Source organism: Natator depressus, chromosome 15 (genome assembly GCF_965152275.1).
Source record: "Natator depressus isolate rNatDep1 chromosome 15, rNatDep2.hap1, whole genome shotgun sequence".
Taxonomy (NCBI): Eukaryota; Metazoa; Chordata; order Testudines; family Cheloniidae; genus Natator; species Natator depressus.
The window spans coordinates 29,827,144-29,851,019 of NC_134248.1; the positions used below are offsets into that span (position 1 = coordinate 29,827,144).

The window sequence follows — 23,876 nt, forward strand, 5'->3', positions numbered from 1 at the left end:
GACCTCGAGAAATCGTCTAATCCGTCTCCTGGCACTGAGGCAGGAAGTCTGCACTTTCTCACTTCATCACACGTCCCATATGTTCTCTTTAAATGGGTGTGTTTGCAGGCATAGCTGCCAGATTGTCCCTGCCGCTGGGCCAGAGGTGCATGTCTTTGGATCTTTCCTTTGTTTAGGCAGGTGACACAATGTGAGAGTCGGATTCATTTTCAGGGAAGGTTTCCGCTTGTAGGGCGAGACCACGGATGCTGCAGGAAACATCCGAGGCAATGAGTTACGGGCCAGTTAGTTTCCTGGGGAGGCTGTTTGTGGGGCTTTCGATGGGCTGGGTAACCCTCTGGCTTTGTTGCAGCGGCCGTGGAAGCCTGCGTCCTGCACAGCCTGAAGCGGAGAGCAGCCGGGTTCTTGCGCAGTAACAAGATTGCAGCCCTGTTCATGAAGGTGGGCAAGAGCTTCCCTCTGGCAGAAGATCTTTCTAGAAAGGTCCAAGATCTGGAACAGCTCATCGAGAACACGTAAGGCTTTTGCCTTTGCCGCAGTGCCTTGTGGGCTGCCTGGTTGCACCCGTGCTGGGTGGCGACTTGGGCGACAATGTTCAAACCTGGGGGCCCAAAGTTAGGCACCAAAATTTCTGCTTTGGCATCTTTACAAGAGCCCGGTTTTCAGAGGTGCTGAGGTCAGTGGGGGTTGGAGCCGCGTGGCACCTCTGATAGGTCACTGAGTCAGGTGCCTAACGGTAGGCACCCGCGTTTGAGAATCCTGGCTCTGGTGGAGGAGCTGGGGACCAGGTTGGAGGTACAGTGCCCGGACTGTAAAGAGGCCGTCTGCTTTCTGGAGTCTCAGTGGTGACCAAATCCAGAAACGTTCCCCAAAGCTGGTCATGAAGAATTTACAAATATGTGTTCAAAGCACTTAGGCCCAAATCCCAGAGCCTCTCAAGGAGACGTAGGCCCTGAAGTGTCTGAGTCGCCTTTGAAAATGGAACTTGGAGACCTGTGTCATGTGGGTGCTTGACTTCCATGGGATTTAATGGCTTGCTTACATGTAGACTTGGCAGAGTTTGATTTTTATTTATTTTATTATTTCAGTGGACAATATCTGTTTATTTTAAAGCATTTTTCTGTTCTTATTGATTTACATTTTCATGGTTGTGGGAATTTATGGGAAGGATAGACAGTAATCATTTAATGACCATACACATTAAGATTCATAAAGTTAAAGCTTTATAACCATTGAAACATTAATTGTCAACATCACATGTCAAAATATGCAAAGTAAATAGCCACAGTCAGAAGACAGGATTCTGGGCTAGATGGACCATTGGTCTGACTTGATATGGCTGTACTTATGTTCTTAAATCAAACTCTAATAAGTTCTCAGACAGCATTTTTCTTTCTTTACATCTCTGTACATTTTGATGGTGATTGATGGAAATAGTTTTTCATTGGTTTGTGTTGTTATGAATTACACCTGGTAGGACACGCACACAACTGCTGAGAATTACACCTGGTAGGTCACGCACAGTTCGAATCTAGGCTGAGGCACATAAACAAAGTCCACAACTGCAAAGTTCCCAAAAAACACTAAGTCTATTACGCTTGAGCGTGGTGTCCCCCTGCTAGCCAGGAGGGGACCCCGAATACAGATTATACAAAGGTTATATACTTTTTAGCAAAGCATGTTGCCCTCGTGCATCGGAAACCTTAGCCAATAAACAAACCCTTTTCTTATTTACCACCTATCCCTGCTTGGTGCATTCCTTGTGCTAAACCAGTATGTTAATTACACAGCATGGTCCTAAAGCCATGCATCAGTAACTTTTATTATCAGGATGGGAGGCCTCACATCAAAGGCCAGGAGATAGGGAGTTAGGGACTGACAAAAAAAACAGATACTGGGAGTCAAGGCAGGCTGGAGACAAGGAGGAGGATTTTCACAGGAATGCAGTATCTAAGGAACACGCCTCCTGGTGCATGATGTGCTTGTTTTTAGACAATGGTGGGCCCCAAACCAAAATGGAGTCACATGTGCTAACTTTTCCTTAACAGTGTGTACAGTGAAATTGACATTTACCGATACGTACCGATAAAAATCGAAACCTTCCAAGCCTATTCAGTGCTTTGTTGAATCAGGGCCTAAGTCAGCAGCTGTTCTTGGGGTGCATTTGGATGGTCTCTCAGTTCTGTTTCTTTATAACTGGTCATTTAATTTAACAAGGTCACTTCTAAAAACTCTGACACAGGCCTCCCTGGAAAGGAGGAGCGAGAGGAGCACAAGGACCAGCTGAAGGGATCTGTCACCAAATGATGGTCCCTAGCACAGGTGGGCTTTCCCCACCAGGCAGCCAACACCGTATCTGCACATGGGGTCAGGGCGGGGCTAGTGGACCAGCCCTGCACTGGTTGTGGAGCAGGGAGCTCATTGCTCAGCTTACTGCTCTGGTTTGGAAAGGAAGTCTGCAATGCTGTATTCTGCCTTGTGTCTCTGAAGACGAAACCAGGTACAAGGCGTCCAGGAGAACGCGCGCAAAGTGCAGAAGCTGCCAAACCTGTCTCCCCAGGCCATCAAGCACCTCTGGATCCGCACAGCCCTCTTTGAAAAGGTCCTGGATAAAATCGTGCATTACCTGGTAGAAAACAGCAGGTGAGTGCTGGCGTGGGCCAGCTATTTCCTTTTAGCTGCTCCCCAGCAGTGCCCGCCATAAAGCCAACGTCCCCTAGGCTGGGCTGGCGGTATTGCTGGCTTAGTTTTCCTGCTCCTCGCTGATCAGAAGGCACCACAGGACCAGATGCAATTTTGTTTCTCTCTCTCAGCTCAGCCATGGCCCAGGATCTGAAATTCAGACCCTGTTCTTAATGGGGGTAGTCAAGGGTTGTGACTCAGTGACCCCTCCCCCACAAGCTTGCTGAAATAGAGGGGGCCCGCAGGATTCCCTTAGTCTTGAAGTCCTTCTGCTGTCAGTGAGAGAATGTCAGGTGCCAGGCTCTGCCCGGGCATCGCCCACGCTGGAGACCCTTGGCGGTGTTCCTGAGCATTGGGGCTCCTGATGTTTTAGTTTGGGCCAGGCAGGGGGGCGGGTACGGATGGTGTCAGATGGAGATGGAGGCTGGAGGAAGCCTGCCTAACTCTGGAGGGGGAAGACTGCCTGCAACGACCTGCTGCCCTTTCTCATCAGCGAAAGCGGACGCAGAAAGATGCAGGCAGCACACAGAGGAGCAGAAAAAACAGGGCAATTTATGGCTAAAACAGCCCGGTCTGTCATTAGCACGTATGCCAGCCACACGTTGTTTTTTCTTTGCTTCTAGTAAATACTATGAGAAAGAAGCTCTCCTGATGGATCCTGTAGATGGACCAATTCTTGCTTCCTTATTGGGTAACTTTATCTTTTAACCTCCACTCAGAGCTGACGTTGCAGACAGACACCCCCCCCCACCCCCTTGCATCCTTGCAATACCATTTTTCCATGAGAATGCAACAGACTTGCCGCCGCTGAGGTGGGCAGATGGAAGTGTGTGAGTACATTGAAAAGGAACTCTTGCCAAACTCGAAATAATTGCCGGGTGGCCACCGACGGAGTGGGCTGAATAGCTGCTGCCATTGGTTCTCTTCGCTCTTGAAACGCTGACCATTAATGTATCTTCCATGTGCCCAAGTGCCATTTTCAAATGGAGACTTGGAAGGAATGCTGTAAACTAAGCACGGCGTCACGTGCTCAGAACCGCTGATTTATTCTTGGGGTTCCACACGTTATATGAGATAGTATCATGTACAGCTGGTGGGTCACCTTATAACTCAGCCTGAGCAACGGCCAGTGCCACCGCTGCATGGCCCCTGGAGCAGGCTAGGAATTGGAGTCACGTTAGGGTTCCTGGGTTGCACCTTCTCTGTTCCCAAAATGTCAGAGTTGACGCGTTTGCTGCGAGGATCCAAGAGGGAAAATGTTGCCCTATAATTCTGCCCTTTGCTTGGTCTTTAAATCTCACCCCTGTGCAGTGGGGCCTTGTGCGCTGGAGTACACCAAGATGAAGACGGCGGATCACTTCTGGACTGACCCCTCTGCTGACGAACTCGTTCAGAGGCATCGCATTCACAGCTCACACTGTCGCCAGGACTCTCCCACTAAGCGCCCTGCCCTCTGTGTGAGTGTTGGAGGACAGCTGGGGTGGATTGCGTCTCACTTGGCTCCCGTTGTGGTGAGCGGGGAGAGACTTGGGTGGTATTGAAGCTTCTTTAGTCTGCTTGCAAAGTGCACTGAGATCCGCAAATGAAAGAGGCTGGAGAAGTGTAAATTAGTCATTGCAACAACAGGATCCTTCCAACAGGATCCAAAACTCAACCTGTGGAGGCTACCGGCTGCTTGGAGCAAGACGGAGCACTGCATTCTGGGATCTCTGTGGGTGGCAATTAAAAATGAAGGCAGCTGCAGTCTGCTGCATTTAATGCAAATGAATTGCAGCCCTGGGCCTTCCATGGGTTCAGGGCTGACCTTGGCGTGTGTCAAACTGGTGACCTAGAGGGGAAAAAGGAAAAAGAAAAGAGTGACCCTTCTTGCTGTGGTGGGCCTGAAGCCCGTCTGCATGCTGGGCTCTCCTGGGGCAGGCAGAGGTGAAATCAGCTCACAGAGCTGTCCTGTGTGGTCCCTTCTAGATTCAGAAAAGGCATTCGAGTGGCAGCATGGACGACCGGCCGTCACTGTCTGCCAGAGACTACGTGGAGTCTTTGCATCAGAATTCCAGAGCCACACTACTCTACGGCAAAAACAACGTCATGGTGCAGCCGGTAAGTAACCTGTGTGCAAGGAAAGGTTGAAGCACGTGAAACTTGGGACAGGAACCGGCTGCTTTAAAGCCAAGTTGCTCTCCTGGCTAGCGGGTGTCACCCCATCTTTGCTAGATGGAATGTCAGACCTGCTGAAATGTGTGCGTGGGGGCGTGTGTGTGTGTGTTGCCCCATGGAGGCAGGAGTCCCACAAGGGGCATAACCCCTGTACTTCTACAGCTAGTGGATAAAGGAATCCGAGACCTTTCTGTGACTGCAAATCTGTACTTAAAAACACTGCTCTGTTCTTTTTATCCAGCCCTGCCCCGGGCTGGGAGAAAGGGTGACTGTCAAGTGCATAATTCGGGAAGTGAAATAGCTGAATTCCATTTCTCGAAGCGAAGGAGATGGGGATCCTCCTGCTAGAAGAGGGGGGACGACTTCTTCCCTTTGACTAGAAACTGGTCCCCTTTTTCTTCGCCCAGAGGAGCGTAGGCCAGGCGAGCCATCTCCATTCCTTTCCCGGCACTGCGGCCGGTGCGTGTCCTTGCACAGCAGACTGGCTACGCATGCGGGACACGGGTGGGTGCTGCAGCTGGAGCCCAGAGTTCGCACCACGCAGCTGGCAGCCTACAGTGAAGGTGGGGGGTTGGGCTGGAAGAGGCACGGGGAGCCCAGGGTGAGAGGATCTGTTGAGCTCTTTCCTGGTACAAGCCCTACAGCTTTGCAGAGCTCGGCTGCGTGTGTCTCTGCTGTCCTTCCTCACCCTGCATGCCTGGGGTGGAGCTCCGCTTTCGCAGTGGGCCCCACAGCCCAGGGAGGGTTGTGTTGAGAATAGCTCCCAAGGGAAGGAGAAGATAAATCCTGAGTTGATCTGCATGACTGGAGATCAGGCTCTTGCCAGGCTAGCTTGAGGAATGCTCGCTGCTAACTTCTGATGGCCTGTCACTGAGCATTAATGGGGAGAGCCTGGGGGGGAGAGAAGTCACCATGTGAGAGGTCACGGTCTGCCTGTCCTGAGCCCAGCAAACAGACCCAAGCCATCATGTCCATCTGTTAACGAGACCGATGCTCCTCCAGTGGCTCCACAAGAGCAGAGCATAGCAATGAAGGAGAGCCCCTTTCTAGGGGGCACGATGCTTGTGAGTCTGTGACCCAGACAGGTGGTAAAGCTCTGCGGGGATGGTCCTGGAGGTGGGAGCCACAGTTCCGATTCTTCCGCCTTAGGTTCTGAAGCGCTGGCCCTGTGGCGTTTCGGCCCTGCCCTTCCACGCCATCCTAACCCCTTGGAGGATCAAAGCCATGGTCCGGGGTGGCTGTGTGAGCAGGGATTTCAGGGAGCATGCTTGGGTCTAGACGTCCAAGCCCTAGGTGTTGTGGAGGGAACTAGGGCAGGATGTGGGGCTCACTTCTTTAGCACAAATGTCCCCTCCAGCTCGGGGGTCTGCCTTTCTGGCCGTTTTTGGCTGTAAGGGGAGTGAGATAAAACTGCTTCACTGGAGCTGTGACAGTTTCCCCCAACTGAGGATCTGCCCTCCGACCAGCCCAGGTTTGTGGTGATGTTTCCTGGGAGAAGATCAGTACTGCATGAATGGTTTTACATCCCCCTTCCTGGTGCTTGGATCAGGAAGTGCGCAGGGCTCTGGGCAGAGCTGTGCCGGGGTGCGTGGTGGTCATTGCGGTATTGGTCAAGCCGTACTTTCAGCAGACTGGAGCCTCACTGATCCCAAGAGCCAGGCCCTGCGATGTCGTCCATGCGTGTTTTGCGGGCCCGTAATGTAATTTCTCTCTATTCTCTTTGTAAAGAGAGACGACATGGAAGCGATACCAGGGTACTTGTCCCTTCATCAGACTGCAGACATCATGACATTGAAATGGACCCCCAACCAGCTAATGAATGGTTCTGTGGGCGATCTGGACTATGAGAAAAGGTGATTTGCTCTATATGCACGATCCTGTCGGCCAGAGAACAAGAGGGAAATGAATGATTCAAGGCAAAAACATCATGTTAAGTGCTTCTAAAAGGCCTGATGGAACAACTGTTGCAGTCAGTGGGGATCCTTCCACTGATCTCCATGGGCTTTGGATCAGGTCCCAGATGTTTAGCTGATACCTGAATTCACTCTGGCCTTCTGAGAGGTACAATGTAAACAGGGAAAAGCCCTTGTCTGAACCTCCTGGGGAATCTAGTTCAGTGTTCTGTGTGGGTACCAGTTTTTACCGGCCTATTCTGGAAACGCTCACCTGAGCAGAACAGAACAACTATGCAGGAGTTGAGAACAATGAGAGAGAGAGAGCAATAGGCCTTTGGGGACAGAAAGCAGGAAGGGGCTGTGGGAACAGAGAGGAGACGTTGCTAAGGAATCCATCTTCTGAGGGCTGCGTTCAGCCGATCGAATCGGAGAGGCTGTTTATGCTGAAGGGTGTAGAACGATTTGCTTTCTTGCCCTCCAAGTGATTTTTCTGGGAGAGACCTCGTGTGCTCTTCACAGTATTTTGAAGGATTGTTAACGCTGCTGATTGATCTGGAGAGTCACAAAGCAGATAAACAGGGAAGTCCATGTGCAAGGAGAAAAGATGTGAGCAGCTTCCAGAATAACAACGCTGGGCAATGGACTTGTGAAGTGACAGGAGTGGTTGAGGTGTGTTGGGGCCAAGGGGATGACATGGCTCTGAGGCAGGTAGCTCTTTCTTCTCTCTCTCTCTCTTAGACCTTATCTTGCTGCCCACCCCTGTTGTATCTGAGCACCGGCACAGGAAATCAATAGCAAAGTCCCTAGTGGACTCCAGGAAGTCTCTGGCACATCTCCGTTCATGGGGTCCGAGCTCCCCTCAGGGTAGCGTTCCCTGATGAAGTGGATACTGGAATCTGCCATGTGCATTGGTGACGTTTTTCTTGACTGCAGTACTCCCTTTTACACACTAATGTTAACAAACTGTGCCAGGCCTTTACAGGCCATGGGCAGCTCAGAAAAGCTCCTTCCAGCAACTCATTATTGACATGAGCATAACAGTTCAGATTGAATAATAACCATTAACAAAATTCCCAAGTGCTTTTCAGCAGTAGATTGGTTCTCCTGAAACATAGCAGTGAACCATCTAAATAAACAGTATAGGAAACCCAGGGACAGAAATAACTGAGCATTGTGCCCCCTAAACTGAGATAAAGATCATTGTCTATGTAACTCATTTTCATTTTTGTCTGTTCTCTATACTTGTCTCTCTTTTTTGCCTTTGTTCCTTGCATCTCCCCTCTGACCCCCTGTGCTCTTGGGGGGCTCTCTCTGTGCTGCTGGTGGGGATGACTGGCTCCCTGCTGTAATCCTCTTTTCATCTCTGTATTGCTTTGCTGAGTTCTTGACTTGGTCCTCAGGCTAATTTCTAAAATTTCCCAGTGTCCAGGCAAGACAGAGAGAGAGAGAGGTCAAAGCACAAAGTAAGTATGCCTCCTTTTGGGGTTGTTTTGCCGTTGCACACATACACCCACGCCCCTTGTCTTTCTCCGGGCCTTTCACTGGGTTGCTGTAATGCCTGCTTTTGTTGTTTTAAGCACTGCTTTTCTAAGTGACAGCTATTGCTGCTGAAAACCTGGACTTTAACTTAAACAACTGGATAGAGATTTCATCCTGCCAGGTTCTCCGTGGAAATGAAACTGCCTTCTCTGAGGCATTGTCTTTGAGAGAAGAAAATGAAATGTTTCTTTGACAGACCTATCAGTTATGGTTTTTTTTTCGTTTTCTTCCATGTCCATTTCCTCTCTGTGCCAGGCTCTGCCCTGTCAATCAGCTGTCCCACGACTCTGCTCCCCTCAGATCAGGCTGAGGACTGCGGCCTGCAGGGCTTGACTTGACATTCGTTCTTTGTGCCTTAAAAGCAACAGTGAAGAAAATTTAAAATGAAAAATTGTTCAGCCACTTTCAAGAAGTGTCATTACAGAAGTAAAAGGCGAACACAGCTGTGCAGAAAGCCTGGTGAAAGTTGCCCTGCCCAGACGGCCAGCAGGGGCCTCGACACCTCTCAGATCCTTTTAGGCTTAATTGGGATGTAAGCAGTGCCCTGGCTTTGTGCACCTCTCAAATCCTATTAGGCTTAATTGGGATGTAAGCAGTGCCCTGGCTTCGTGCAGCCCCCTGTGTGGAGGTGAAGCTTCCTCAGCAGAGGGGAGAGGAGGTTTCAGGGGTTTGCAGCTCCTGGGTCAGAGAAGGAATGCTCTGCTCTGGCTCTGGCAGGAGTTGGATTTTGGCTTCTTCTGTTCAAGAGCCAAATTCAAATTGCCCAGCTGGCAGAAAGCAGAGTTCAGGCTTTGTCAAGCTGTGTCCTCCATGATGTGATCAGAGAGTAAAAATGAGAAACCATTTCCCTTCCTCCCCATTCTCAGCCCCTTTGGCCTATTGATGAAAAGGTGTAGCCGATGGTTTGACAACCGCACGATTCGCTCTTGAAAATATTCAAGAGGCCAAATAACCAAGCTCAGCCAAATTTATTGTCTGAAGACAAAGCAGCACAGCACAGGAAAGAGAGTTAATACAGCACCATTCTTTCCCAGGAGGCAAATTCTCACGGTGTGCTCCGTTTGCCTTACGCAGAAGGGGTGCTGCCCAAACGCCCCCTTAAGCTAGCCGTCTGTTGGAGCGTGGCTGTTTACACTGGTCACAGCACTTGAGGTTTAACTGTCCAGCTTGTGCCAGCTTTGTCCTGGATGCCTCTGTGTACTTTCCCATCTTTCATTTGGGATATTAAATTCTAAACATTAGGGGGCATAGAGCTACAGCTGAATGCAAAGGATTCACGCAGCTTCCATTATTCCACGTTGTACCTTTGTGCGCGTCCATCTAGCTCAGGACAGTTTTTCTATTTGCCTAAGCAAAGTGCTGAGCTCTCTGTGCCCCAGTGTATCATGGGATATATGCCTTAGCATAAGTGAGCAAGAAGAAGCTGAGTATAATTTAGCATGATTACTCCCCTCCCTTGCCCCCCTCTATTTCCTGCCCATTGTACCTATCAGTGTGTGGGGCATAACCTACATGCACTGGCTAGCACACCGCTACTAGTTTCCCGCTATGGGGTGGCTAGCTTCCAGAGAAAGGGTCTGTGCCGGGCAGTTGCTCCGGGGCTCCCGACAGTGCAGTGTGCGTTCCCCGCACATGTGGTCGACGCGTGCGACCGTGCACAGGGAAGGATGCTGAGGCAGCGATGGCCCCAGTCGTGCAGACCTGGGTTTAACACAGCTCAGTCTTGTTGAACTGCTTTCGGAAGCACAGAGAGAAGTGGCCCAGCGTACTTCTGCAGGGACGTTCCCACTGCCCCAAGCCGTTCCCACGGCAGGTGCCTTGCTGCCGGGACCTTGCTGTTGCTTACATCCCCCATGTCCCTCCGTAGCTCCCGCTGGGTCAGGGGGGTTCTGGTGATCCACTGGGCAAGATCCTCAGCTGACGTAAATAGATGCAGCTTCCACTGGGTCTGGGTCATTTATACCCACAGAGGATTGGGCCCGGACTCTTGCCATTGGCTGGCTTTGAAGGTGCTGTCGAGTTGCGTGGCTGGAGGGGCTTCTCTGACTGTTGAAAGCCTGGGGGGGCGTAGGACTCTGCTGTGTGACCGGGGCATCTCTTCTCTTTCCTTCCAGTGTGTACTGGGACTATGCCATGACCATCCGCCTTGAGGAGATCGTCTACCTGCACTGTCACCAGCAGGGTAAGGGAGGTGGGCATTGCTTTATCTCCAGGGCAGCTTGTGCCATATGCTCACAGAGGGCTGCAGCGGGTACCTGGAGACTGGGACGATGGCAGAGAGCGCCCAGGACAAGTCTTGAAATACCTAGTTTCTGTGGAACCACTGGTTCAAATCCCAGCTTACTTGACTCGCCCCCTCACGCTCCCAAGGTAGAGGAACTGAGCTCTGTGCGATTGCTGTTATGTGGCTCTTCCGGGGGAACCGTAATAGCAGGGCCTGCCGGCTGTGCTTGGACCGTGAAGGCTCTGGCACTTGGTGAAGGGCGGGGTCCAGGATTGGAGCCTCTGGTTCTAGGGTAACTAAAGAGGGAAGAGCCCTTGTGGTTAAGGCAACGGGCGGGAGACCTGGGTTCTGTTGCTGGCTCTGCCATAGACTCCCCGGGCGTCATTCAGTCTCTCTGGGCTCCAGTTCTCATCAGTAAAATGTGAGTAATAATACTCCCTTTTGTCTCTCTGTCTCTTCAGAAAGTGCAGGCTTGGGGCAGGGCCTGTCCTTACACTGTGTCTCCCCAGGGCACAGCACAACGGGGTCCCAAGCCCAGTGGGGGCTGCCAAGCACTGTCATAACAAATGTAAACACATGTTTTGCTCCAGTGACAAAGTTTGCCCTCTCATCCCTGTTACGCAGGGTGCAGTAAACCATTTGGCTGCCGCTGTCCACCAAAGAGGTGGCTGCATGAGAGTGGTGTCGTTTATATTTAAGCAGTAAAGTGCTTTCAGATCTTCTCTAGAAAGGTGTATTGTCTGAGAAGGTTCCCTTCCTCTTCTCAAGCGAATGCACCGTGGGCTGACTGAGTCAGGGGACTCCGTTGGTCTACCATGGCTGAGAGGCATGCTTGGCTGGTCTGTGCTTGTCTCGCCGGTTTCATACAGCACTCCACGTGGCGGCCATGAAACAGCAACAACAATCAGCAAAGTAAAAGCCCTAGTGCGAACAGCGATAACGCTTCTGTGCTAGAGATCACCTTTCCTACCGAAGGTTTCATTAATCGCTGCATTACGTTCATTAGGGACGGAGACCTACGCAGGGGAACAGAAACAAACTCACTGCTGGTATTTCCGGCCAAGTTTATAATCGCAAAGCCCAGGCCGGCACAGCTGGAATTTTGTCTGAATTCTTGTTAATCTCGGCTCAGCTGATTTGTCACTGGGGTCATTAACCCTCCCGACTGACCTCTCCAGGTGCAGTAATACACACACCAGCCCCACGGCATTTGTGGTTGCAGGCAGTTTTCCATGCGTTCAGTAGGGGTGAATTTCCCCCTAGTGCAGAGCCTGTGGGTTTAAGTGGGGTTCCAGTGGTGCCGAGGCCTTCTGCCTGGGATGGATTCCCACCCGTGGGAGGAAAGTTCAGATAACTCGTGGCCTGGAGCTGCGTGTACATTTTCTGTATTTATTTCTCCCCTGGAGGCGTCTCTGGATGGCTCCATCGTGCTGTGCCCTGGGGTTTCAGATTGGTAGGGTTACCTCTGGCATCTGTTTCCTTAACTTCTGTATTGTGTATCTTCTCTGCCTTCGTTCCTGTTGCTAATAGTAGACAGCGGTGGAACAGTCGTTTTGGTGAGTCAAGATGGGATTCAGAGGCCTCCGCTCAGGTTCCCCAAAGGAGGGCACCTGCTACAGTTTCTGTCCTGCCTAGAAAATGGTCTCCTTCCTCATGGACAGCTGGACCCACCTCTTTGGTCACAGAGGGGGAAGGTAGGAACCTTGACTGAAGTGTGGATTGGAATGCAGAGGCTCAGTAGCTGCTCTCGCCCCTCGCCGACCTGGGCTCCTGGCTGGTGCTGGTGCTGCAGAGTGGTACCTGCCTGGACTTAGTGGCAGCTACAGTTGAAAAATCCCAGGGTGTGAATGCCTCTGGAGTCAAGCACACCAGGAGCCCAGCACTGGACAGGAGTTGCGGGTGATGATGTGATCTGCACCCCCTGTAGAAAGGAAGGCCATGCAGTAGAGGGGAACCTGCAGCCTACGAAAAATCAAACCTTATATCTCGGTGCCTGCTAATGGACACGTATTCCTGGGCCACAGTCCGGGCTACCTGTAGTGCAGGCAAATACCTGATCTCTCACATGCACACGGTCCAGCAACCACAGATACCAAGAAAGAACAGTCATACAGGAGCTTGCTGAATACAACAGGGGTCGCTTTATTTCAGGCAAAGACTTCTATCCATGCAGTTGTCAGTACCCTGGGTAAAATGCACCCCTGAACCAGAAGGGCAGCATCAGACCTGGGCACTACTTCAGCCTGGAGGATTTAAGTGGGACTTGTCGCCTTGAGCTGCCCTTCTGGACAGGGATGCATGTCCCCCTTACTTAGTAAACTCATGTAAGATGGGAGTGACCAGGCTCTGCCCATTGTCTTAGGCCACTGGGCAGTTTTCCTGCAGCCGCAGGGTCACATCTAACTTGCGTAACATAAAGCAGGTCGCAGCTGCTCTTGCCTTCTCACTCAACAGACCTAGCAAGTGGTCTTAGCATGAGCTGCCCTGTCTCGAGCGAGGAGTCTGGCCACATTGCATGCTGGCATCTGCAGGCTCTGTGAACCCCATCTCTGTATGCAAGTTACGGTGGCTGGGGTTCTGCTGTTTCGGAGACTCTGGTACAAGAGCGTATCATAGCTCCTATTCCAGGGGTAAACTTTTCTCTCTCTGGGAATGTAATGAAAAGCACGGGGATCTTCCAGCCAAGTGAATGCTGAGGATGTGTGAACTCCTACTTCAGCGGGAGGGCGTGTGTTTTCTTGCATTAGACAACATTTTCAGTGGCCACATGGCATTTGAGGTTGCCCTGAATGTAAACACATGGCCTGGCTTTGTAAACAGGAGCTCTTATTTATGTAGGGGAAGGTGTTTCCAAAGCTGAGAAAGCGAAGTCCCCAGGGCTCTTCCGAGTCGGCATCTGATAAGGAAGATGATGAAGCTACGGACTACGTTTTCCGGATAATATACCCCAGCATGCAGTCAGAGTTTGGTAGGTGCACTCAGCAATGACATGCAATGTCGCTGGAGTGGGAATAGCCCGACGCCAGTGCTGCTGGAAACGCACAGCCTAAGTCCCTGCCGAAAAATGTTCCAGGACAGGATTTGTGTGTGAGAGAATTCCCTTTTCAACAGCACTGGGATTTACCTGTTGCTCAGTCGAGAGGGCAGCAAGGAACCCTTTGCTCTCGTAGCTGGAGAAGGGCCCCAGGCTTCCGTACAAGAGAGCTCTGCGAATGTTGCAAAGAATCTTCCCCAAATATTCCTCAGACTCTGACCAAGAGCCTGCTCTGGCTGTGTTCATGGGCCTTTCTGGGCACTCTCTCTGCAAAAGCAGGTGGCCACGAATGTGTTAATGGGGAATCCTGTTTATTTCTCCTCTCGTGCTGGGGCAAATCAGGAAACACTTCACTAACTCCAGTGGGCCAGATCCTGGGCCCGACCTAAGTCCCTTTTGAGCTACTCCAGCAGCACAAAGAGGGGAGAAAATTCACACTGGCGTAGCTGGCTTTGCCCCAGTCCCTCCTCCCCGGAGCAAGTGGGGATGATCCTATTGATGATCCTATTGGGTTGCTTGACACAGAAATGGGTCAAATGGATCATCTCCTTTGACCTCCTGTATAATGGACGGCAGAGAGTTTCACTCAGCTACTCCTGTATCTTGCCCAGTAACTTGTGTGACTCAAGCACAGAAGAACTCTAAGGCTCTGTCTACTCTGTGGACCGTACAGCGGCCCGGCTGTACGGTCTCCCGTGTAGCCGCCCTGTGCTGGGGGAAGAGAGCGCTCCCGCTGGCGTAATTAAACCACCCCCGATGAGTGGCGGCAGCTGTGTTGGCAGGAGAGCGTCTCCCGCCGACATAGCGCTGTCCATAATGGCGCTTTTGTCGGTCAGGGGGGTGGTTTTTTTTCACACCCCTGACCAACAAAAGTGCTAAGGTAGACATAGCCGAAAAGTAGAACAAACGGCAGAGACTCCCCTTTCTATAGCTTTGTTCTGAACCCTCCTGTACAGTTCCCTAGTGGGGCGGAGTTCTCTGTTGAATGAATGACTGACTGCTCCTCTGGCAGGGGTATCTTCCTCTCTCACATGATATAGGACTTTCCCCATAGGCTCTAACTCCTGCATGGACTCTTCCTCCCCTCATTCATTTGTGCCTTTGCCCTGTCTCCACATCTTTAGTTCCTGTAACCAGTCATTCTCGTCCTTTCCTTGCCTCCCCTGCAATCTCCGTCGCCGCTGGGAGAGAGATGACCCCGAGGACTCCTGCTACAAGCAAGATTGTGGTGATCCCCAAACACTCTCTGAGCCTCCTGGCCAGATCCCTCACTGCACCAGGGGCCGAACTGCATCCGCGTAATGTTGCTGTCGCCCGGGTTGCTTTCGTTGCTTTGCTGCCTAGGTCATGTTGTCGCTTGTGGATCCCCATGTGCTGGGCTCAGCAGACCCGCCTGGGTTAGGGTTTTCCTGCACTGAGTCATGAGAAGGGAGAAGGCCTTGGTGAGGCACGCCTAGTGTCCCTTCGCCTGGTGCCCACCTCCAACACCAGCAGCTGCTCAAGAATGACAAGCAGGGAGGGCTCAGAGGTGCCGAGGGGACATGCACAAGCCTCTGCTATCTGGAGGCCTGATTTCCAACCCTCTCTTGTCTCCTACGTGGAAATGAACTGGATTATCGCCTCTTATAATTCAAAAGAGGCCCCGGCTAGAATTGGCAGAGGAGTGTCGGGGCATGGTCCTGCTAGAGCAGTAGCAAAGCTGCCGGAAGTCTGTCCAGACTGTGTGGGGCTCTCTGAACAGGAAGCTTGTGCTAGCCTCTACTTGGCCTAGTACTTGGAGGAGGAGACTAAATTTGCTCACAGTCTCAAACCCAAACCATTGCAAGTGACCGTTCAAAGCCCACCCCGAGATTTAGCAAATGACGACATCCTGGGAGCAGCCTGCCTGCGCTGCCCTGGTTAACCTCTTGCAGCATCTGAATCAAACGGTCTCTTTTTCAGTCACGACTCTAATATCTTTCCCTTTTTCATTTGTTCCCTGGGACTTGGTTGGGGGAGATTCCTGTGTGCCAGGGATGGGTGGATTCCATCCTGCTCTCCCTCTGCCAGGCACTGCCAGAGTAGCCTGGAGTGGAGACCCATTATTGCTCTTGTCCTGAAGGATTGATTTGTAGGTGTAATCCTGTGTGTGATGAGCCGCCTCTCAGACTGAGGGACGCTTGCTTGCTACCTGGGTCTTTTCCAACATTCAGTCGTCCCAGGCAAGGTGACTGAATGCACCAGCGCTTTAACTGGGTGAAGTTTCTCACTTTTACCTTGGATCTTTCCTTTCCTGCGAGTGCGTCACTACTCAGCAGTGTGATTGGCTAGCAGCAGACCCATGTGGTTTAATACAATCTGCTTGGGAAGACCATGGGTTATTGATCTCTCTAATCAGAATTTTCCTGTCTCTCTCATCTGGTGTGTGAGCCATCTATCTCCTATCGCAATTGCTCAGTGATGTCTTTTCCTGCCCTCTCACAGTGCCCCAGGAGCTGATAGACACACCTGGCAGCAGCCTGCCTTCCATGTGGCAACCTAGCACCCGCAAGTCCTCCTGCTCCTCATGCTCCCAGAACAGCTCCTCCGATGGTGGCCCATCCAACGGCTGCAACCACGAAAGGTACAACCCATGGAGGCCATGTTGATGTGGCTGGTCTGCCTGTTCCAACAGCAGGAAGGCATGCGCCAGAACCAAGCTGAGATCCCCAGAGTGCGTCAGTGTGACTGACGGCCAGTGATGGGGGAGATCTTGGCGTTTCCCTGGTTCTTCAACTGAAAACCTTTTCTAAGTCAGGGCTAAGTCAGACTCCAGGGCACGTGTTCCGTCCTCTCGGCTACTGCTCAAATGGGGACACCTTCATTGTACGTTTAAATCCTCAGGCTGGCACTTAGGAATTAAAAAGGCTTTTGAGGGCTAGTTTGGGTTCCCCAGGCGGGGCGTGGGTGGATGTTAAAAATGGGGAACCCTTAATTTGCAGTAGGGACCTCAAGGCAGTTTTGTAGCCCAAGTAGAAGTGAAAAGTCTTCCTCAGCAAAATCACTACTGTGTCCTAAAGGGGCTCATCCTGTCGTGGGAGTGACTGTCCAGAATGGGTTAATCATGGTCCAGTAATCTCCTCAAAGGCATGGCCTCGTGATCTGAGCGCAGGCCTGGGATCCCAGCTCTCCTGTGTATTCCCATTGCAGCCTTGGGCAGGTAGCGTAGGCTGGGATTTTTTGAGGAGACTGAGGTGGGTGCCTGACTCCTGTAGGTTCTTTGCAAATCCCAGTTTTATGCTCTCTGCCTCAGTTTCCCCCTCTGTAAATATTCACATATTAATTATGAAAAACCCTAGCTGACTTGCTGCGTCTGGTGCAGCTGAGCAAGCCTCCTGGCTCTTCCCTTCTCTCGCTTCCCTGCTTAGCAGATGCCCACACTAGCATGGAACAATTATCACAAGGTAAACAAACCAGGGGGAAAAGTTAACCCCTTCCCCCTCCCTTGGGTCACAGAGTGGGGCAGGTTGCTCTGTGATAGAATCACTGAGGAGAGGCTGCATTTCCAGGTGTTTGTACAGGGGGGCACATGAGCAGTTGGCGCTGTGGGGTGGGCCAGGACACTGCATGATGGCAGGGGCAGCGATGGGGGCCATTTCTCTCTTGTGACTGATTGGTTTTCGTCTCTCTTGGCAGAACCCCACTAAAGCTCCTGTGTGACAACATGAAATACCAGATCCTCTCCCGGGCTTTCTATGGCTGTGAGTGCTCTCTTCCTCCATATGAACCTCGGAGATAGGGCCGGTCAGATTCTCTTCTCCATTACAGCCACGTGGCTTCAATGGGCTTGTGACAGAGAGGAGAGTCGGCCCAGGGAATCAGTCTCATGCCGTACGCAGTGCATGTGCAGGCACGAGTGCTGTCAACCAACTGCATGCACGTAGTGTGGGGAATAAATTTGGGGCCAGAATTTGGGTTAGACCATGCGTGGGCCAGAACCACGGCCCACCATGCTGATCAACTTTGTCTCATGGTTTCCTTGTACTCCCCCATCTGTCGGTATATAAACGTGGACTGTAAGTTCTCTGGGGCAGGGACTCTCGATGTTCTGTATTTGCACCTAGCACAATGGGGTCCTGGTCCGTGACTGGGGCTCCACATCACAGGCTTTGGCCCAGAGAGCTAAAGAAAGTACCAGCAATTTGCCCATGATCAGGAAAACCCTCCTGGCAGTGAAATGTATCTGGCTGGGGAACAGTCTCCCAAAGGAGGAAGACCCCTCGTTTGTGACTCGTAGAATTAGACTGGAAAAAGCCTTAGCAAATCTGCACTGGAGGCCAGTTCCCCAGTGGCCCAGGGTGGATGGACTCACTGACATTCCAGGTCTTTTCTGTGCTTCCATCTGTGTTTTCTGGGGCTGCCCAAGCTCCTTGTTCTGAATGAATCCTTGCTTCCACCTGACAGGGCTGGCATACTGTCGACATCTCTCCACTGTGCGAACCCACCTGTCTGCATTGGTTAACCACAACATTGTGTCTCCTGACCTCCCATGTAATGCCAGCTGTGGCCTGACTGCAGAGATATGGCAGAAATACCTGCAGGATAGCACGGTAGGGGCCAGCATTCTAGTTAGACGCTAGAACAAGGCCTAGGCAAGAATTATTGCAACACAAAGCTTCTCCGTGGTTATTTTATCAATGGTTAATGACAACATTGCAAGCTCTTCCGGCAGAGACTCTTCTGTGTGTTAGTACAGGGCTGTATCTGCTTGTGTAATACTGCTCAAGAACCACTGCCACTGGGATCCGGATTATCCAGATCCGGTCTGCTGTTTGTTGCTTCAGGTTCCCCCAGAAGAGCACTCAAGGGGTTCATGACAAAAGCGTAGCAGCTTTGCCCCAGCACTATTGATTGGCTAAAACACGTGATGCCTACCTAAGCCCTTTTGACATTTTCTTTGTTTCTTTTTTGACTTCTACATCTGTTTTATTTCCCTACGTTCTATTTTCTGTTTATTGCACCACTTGTGCACTGGCCAATCATCATTAATGATGTGCTCTTCGTCTGTATGGCCCTTTATGCCCAAGGGTCTTGCAACACTTTTCAAATGTTGATGAATTGACTCAGGCACGCAGCCCCCCGAAGGGGAGCACCGTTATCACCATTTTACAAATGCTGCAAGAGTGGCACAGAGTGGTCAAGTGACATGCCCAAGGCTGCATAACGATTCTGTACCAGAGCCCAGGAACCCTACCTACTAGACCTGTTAGAGCAGGAGCCTTGGCGTTAAGGGCCCTGGCCTGTCTCCAGCTCTCGCACTGACTTGCTGTGACTTGTCTACACCACTGCCAGTGGGGCAGCTCGGCCAGGGGTAGCAATGGTGGGATCGCGAGTGTAGATGGACGTCAGTGTTCTTACCACAGCAGGGATGAGCAATGTGGTGGCCGCAGGTGCAAACTCTGCCCCGGGGCTGCTGCTATGGAGCTGCATTGTTGGCAGTGCAAAGGCATGAGAATCACCTTGGCCAGATCACTTTCCCGTCTGTGTCGCATCTTCCTCCCCTTGAAACAGGGCTGCTGCTGGACAGGGGCCCTGCCTGGCTTAACCAAGGCCCTTCAAGGCCAGTGTTTTCCCAAGTGCCCCCTAGCTTCGGGTGCCTCTGTTTTGTTTCAGGCTGAGCACCGTAGTTCAGAGTTTGGGGGTGCTCAGCACCTTGGAAAAACTTCAGGCCCTGGGTGTCCAAGCCAGGCATCCAGAAGGAGTGCACACTATGGGAACGTTATGCACAAGCAATCCTGAGGTGCTGTCAGGTGCTGCAAAAGGGCAGGGATTGTTGTTGCAAATGGCAGCCGATTGGTTTCAGTCCTGCCTATGGCCTTTCAGTAACTGGCTGAGCTCTCCCTGCAGAGTTATGAGGAGCAGGAGTTGTTACGGCTCATCTACTACGGTGGGATCCAGCCTGAGATCAGGAAAGCCGTCTGGCCGTTCCTCTTGGGCCACTATCACTTCGGGATGACGGAAGCTGAGAGGAGAGAGGTCAGTCTCCCACTGGGTTGGCTGCTGCCAGGGCAGAGACCTGGTGTTTGGGAAGCTTTGGGATGAAGGCAGCTGGACAGAGCCCCGGCTTTTGTGCCCAGCCCGCGGTGGCTGAAGTTTTGCGCCACTGGCTCTGGTTGGGGGTGCTGACGGTGGGAAGCGGCGGGCCGAGAAGGCGACAGGCTCAGAGAGGTGCTGGGCGTGCACTGACTGCAATTCAGCAGTGCCTGGGGAGAGGTCTGAGTGCCTAGACACCAGCATGAGCAAGGGATTGAAATGCTGCTGTCTGGCGGGAGGCTGATCCCCTTCCCAGAGCACTTTGCTCAACCATTTGGCAGCTTCTCAGGGAGGGAAGAAGCTGGCTCATAGTTTCTCCATCATGTGGCGCCTGACTGCACACCGGAGCTCAGACCAGACCTCGCAAAGGTCTCTGAAGACTTGCACTCAGCCTGGGTCTGAAGCATGCTCGGGTGTGGGGAGCATGTTTGGGGTGGGGGTCGTACAGAGGGGCAGCCACACCCCCATTCGGACTGTCCCGGTGGGTTCTCACTCTCTGAATGCTGCAGATTGACGATCAGATCCGGGCTGGCTACGAACAGATCATGGCGGAGTGGCTGGGCTGCGAGGCCATCGTTCGGCAAAGGGAGAAGGAATCCCACGCTGCGGCTCTGGCCAAGTGCTCTTCTGGGGCGAGCTTAGACATCCACATTCAGAGGATGATGCACAGAGATTCGACTGTCAGCAACGAGGTGAGCCGGCTGAGGGCCTGCCGAGTGAGGCCCCCCATTCGCCCTGCGGGGGAAGCGGGCTTCTTTTCCCTGGTATTTTACTGTTGGCCCATTTGCCATTCTCTCTCCTGCCCTCCCTCTTTGCCTATCCCCATTTCTGCTCCTCCCCAAACATTGCTCACAATGACTGTTTCTCTTCCCAGCTAGACAGAGACACCGCTCTGATTGCTGCTCTCCCGTGTCTCTGTCCCAAATGCCTCCCTGGGCCCATGCTGCCTGCGGCCCTGGAATAGAGCTGTGTCTTCTTCTAGCCTCTTCCTTCCCCATGGGAGCTTCAGCCTCTGGGATCCCCATACCCCCTGGAAGTACTGAGGCCTGCGCTGCAGTCACGCCAGCCAGCCAGCCCCTGGGTTTGGTTAGCCAGCTCTGTTTGTAGCACCATGATATTGTCCTAAAATAGGTTCTATCTGGATTAACTGGCCTCTAAAGGGTGGGTTTGAAGATGAATCGGATGCCTCAGCCGGCTTGTGTGCTGGTAGGTGGAGAATCCACCGCTTGAGCAATTGCGGCAATGCACCGTTAGCCTGGAGGTTTGCGGAGCTCGAGGGGCTTGTCTGGGGCGGTGTCAGAGAGAGGGGAGGCGGGCAGTGGTGCAGGGCAGCGGAGGCACCTGTGCCCTTCTGAGTCAGTGGCTGATCGGTGTAGATGGCAGCATGCCCGGGCGGACCAGTCCGTAGATATAGACGCCCAGGGCCATGTCCGTGTTCAGTCTCAGGCAGGTGTACACAGGTGTGACCTTTCTGTCCGGTGGCGTCTGCAGATACAAGAACTGGCTTCAGTATCTAAGGGTTCCTCTTAACCACACGACACCCGCCCTCCTCCCTCCCCCCCCAGTAACATGGGAACATTAAACACCACCCCAGGCGCCTCTCTGAGGCAACACTTCCCATTTGCAAGCATGGAGTCTGTGTAACAAGAGAACTGTTCTTAAAAGGGAAAGGGAGCCCAGCATGAATCTGGGAAAACACAACACCCAGCATTCAATAGTATGTGACCACAAACAAACATCCACCCCACAGCACAGGCCCCATTCGCACCCTGTTTACACTGATGTTCCTGGGGGTGAGGAGAAGGGAAGGGATGTTTTGTAACCTAGAGCCAGATTCTCTTCTCACTCACATTTGTGTAAATCAGGAATAACTTCAGTGAAGTCAGTGGAGTGACACCTGTGTTGAACTGGTGTAAGAGGGAGGAGAGTCAGGCCCGTGGGCTGGGTGTACGGACCTGCAGGGGTCAGAAGCTATGGAAATAGCTGACAGACAGGTCTTTGAAGACATAAAATCTTCCTTTGGATCCCTGCTCCTTTTCTGTCTTGTTGCTGCCTGCTGAGTGCCTTTCATTCCGGTCTGCATCCGAGCAATGAACTGGTCCCTCAGGAACAGGCAGGTGGGAAGGAAGCCGTTGGGTTTAGACGTGGACCTGGAGAGGGCTTGCTGTTGTGGGACTGGCATGTGGCAAGGAAATAAACCTAGAGAACAAGTGCCAGATGTCTGTTAAAGGAAATGTAGCCTTGAACACAGATGCGTGTGAGGGCTTTCAGTCCAGCTTTGTCCTCGGAGAAGGAAAACTGGAGCAGGGCATCCATACAAAGACTATGGGAGCTGGGAAGGTGCCAGCTGCAGATCAGGGCACTGCCATGCCAAGGGGAGAGTTTTCTGTGCAACAGAACAAGCAACTAGCCAAGTCACCTGACCTCATCCACTGGAAGCAAAAACCGGATCAAGGAAGGCGTAACTAAGGGTCAGGCCATCTGGGCTACAGCTGTGCTCTGTTGAGGCTTTATCTATCTTCCTCCTGATAGTGTGTGTGTGTGTGTGTGTGTGTGTGTGTGTATGTGTGTGTATTGGTTGGTGAGTCTGTGGGATAGAGATGAAGGTAGCTGGGTACCCATATGCTGTGGGTGGGCGAGTAGGGGATCTGCAGGGAATGCACAGATACCTTTGTTTGCAGGAGCTAAGGTGACACAGCTCTTGCACTGAGCCAGGTGTGAGTGGGCTGAGAATTTGGCGTTTACTGCCTTTCAGTGAATCATTCCTATCTCAGTGGTGCCTCCTTTGTGCGGCTTAGTTACACCCGGCCCATCTCTCTGTTCCTGGGAGGGGCCCTGACAGAGCCAGTAAGTGTAGAGGATCACCCCTTCCCTACCTTAAATCTGAAATCTGCTGTTGCAAAGTGTCCCCGTGATTATGGAGAAAGCGATCACCTGTCCCCTCCCCGCTGGAGACCCTGCCAACAAATATAACACCGGGGTGGGTACAGGCTGCAAATCCTGCTCTTGTTCTGGCTCTGAAGGTTTTTTGCTTTAAACTTCGTTGCAGCATTACATACCGTTCAGTTTCACACCATTTGCCTATGTCACCTTGACATGTAGTGAAAATAGCACCTTGGTTCCACTCTAAAAAATAGAACGGTGTGAGTTCTGGATGGATGAGGAGCTGGGCTAACCGTTCTCCCCAGATTTAGCGGTGGTCGTCAATGGCAGTGGACTGCTGTTCAACAGATGAAGCAGCAAAGCATTGCCTGGCTCATTACAGCTCCATGGCGGAAAAGCAGCCTAGAGTCAGAAAATGCTGCGGTCGCTTTTTTAGTCTCGACGGAGTCTCTCTGAAATGACGATGCTGTAAAACCCACAGAGCGTGCGGGGGGAGGGTTGGGTTATGGCCTGTGGTTTGGTTACTTATGGAAACTCGGATGCGGTTAATCAGCTCACTGCTAACTCAGGATCGGGATTAATAGAGTGGTACTTCAGGGACACAGCTTGACCTTCCCAAAGGCCAGAAGAAAACAGCTCATCTCGTCCTCAAATGTTCAGCGTTGAACAATTCACCTGGGACATCTCGGGTGATTTTTTCTTCTTAATTGCCAGCGCTCATAAGAACATAAGAGTGGCCAGACTGGGTCAGACCAAAGGTCCATCTAGCCCAGTGACCTGTCTACCAACAGTGGCCAATGCCAGGTGCCCCAGAGGGAGTGAACCTAACAGGTAATGATCTAGTGATCTCTCTCCTGCCATCCATCTCCACCCTCTGACAAACAGAGGCTAGGGACACCATTCCTTACCCATCCTGGCTAATAGCCATTAATGGGCTTAACCTCCATGAATTTATCCAGTTCTCTTTTAAACCCTGTTATAGTCTTAGCCTTCACAACCTCCTCAGGCAAGGAGTTCCACAGGTTGACTGTGCGCTGAGTGAAGAAGAACTTCCTTTTATTTGTTTTAAACCTGCTGCCCATTAATTTCATTTGGTGGCCCCTCGTTCTTATATTATGGGAACAAGTTTAGTCTGTAACTTTTCCTTATTCACTTTCTCCACACCACTCGTGATTTTATAGACCTCTATCATATCCCCCCTTAGTCTCCTCTTTTCCAAGCTGAAAAGTCCTAGCCTCTTTAATCTCTCCTCATATGGGACCTGTTCCAAACCCCTAATAATTTTAGTTGCCCTTTTCTGAACCTTTTCTAATGCCAGCATATATTTTTTGAGATGAGGGGACCACATCTGTCCACAGTATTCAAGATGTGGGTGTACCATGGATTTATATAAGGGCAATAAAATATTCTCCGT

The 23,876-nt window shown here is 51.7% G+C and overlaps 1 protein-coding gene across 3 annotated transcripts in view; it reads left to right on the plus strand.

Annotated features, from left to right (window-relative positions):
• Window positions 1-23,876, plus strand: part of SGSM1 (small G protein signaling modulator 1) — a 79,299-nt gene that overhangs the window by 40,147 nt on the left and 15,276 nt on the right. The window contains exons 4-17 of one of the 3 annotated variants that reach the window (XM_074973119.1): window positions 353-515; window positions 2,491-2,643; window positions 3,306-3,373; window positions 3,994-4,139; window positions 4,648-4,779; window positions 6,565-6,689; window positions 10,385-10,461; window positions 12,028-12,188; window positions 13,333-13,462; window positions 15,992-16,130; window positions 17,183-17,247; window positions 17,951-18,096; window positions 19,394-19,522; window positions 20,089-20,271. In XM_074973119.1, coding sequence (XP_074829220.1) covers window positions 353-515; window positions 2,491-2,643; window positions 3,306-3,373; window positions 3,994-4,139; window positions 4,648-4,779; window positions 6,565-6,689; window positions 10,385-10,461; window positions 12,028-12,188; window positions 13,333-13,462; window positions 15,992-16,130; window positions 17,183-17,247; window positions 17,951-18,096; window positions 19,394-19,522; window positions 20,089-20,271 — 1,817 coding nt within the window. Of the gene's footprint in view, window positions 1-352; window positions 516-2,490; window positions 2,644-3,305; window positions 3,374-3,993; window positions 4,140-4,647; window positions 4,780-6,564; window positions 6,690-10,384; window positions 10,462-12,024; window positions 12,189-13,332; window positions 13,463-15,991; window positions 16,131-17,182; window positions 17,248-17,950; window positions 18,097-19,393; window positions 19,523-20,088; window positions 20,272-23,876 lie in introns of all 3 variants that reach the window. The other 2 variants (XM_074973120.1, XM_074973121.1) reach the window with 2 other exon arrangements.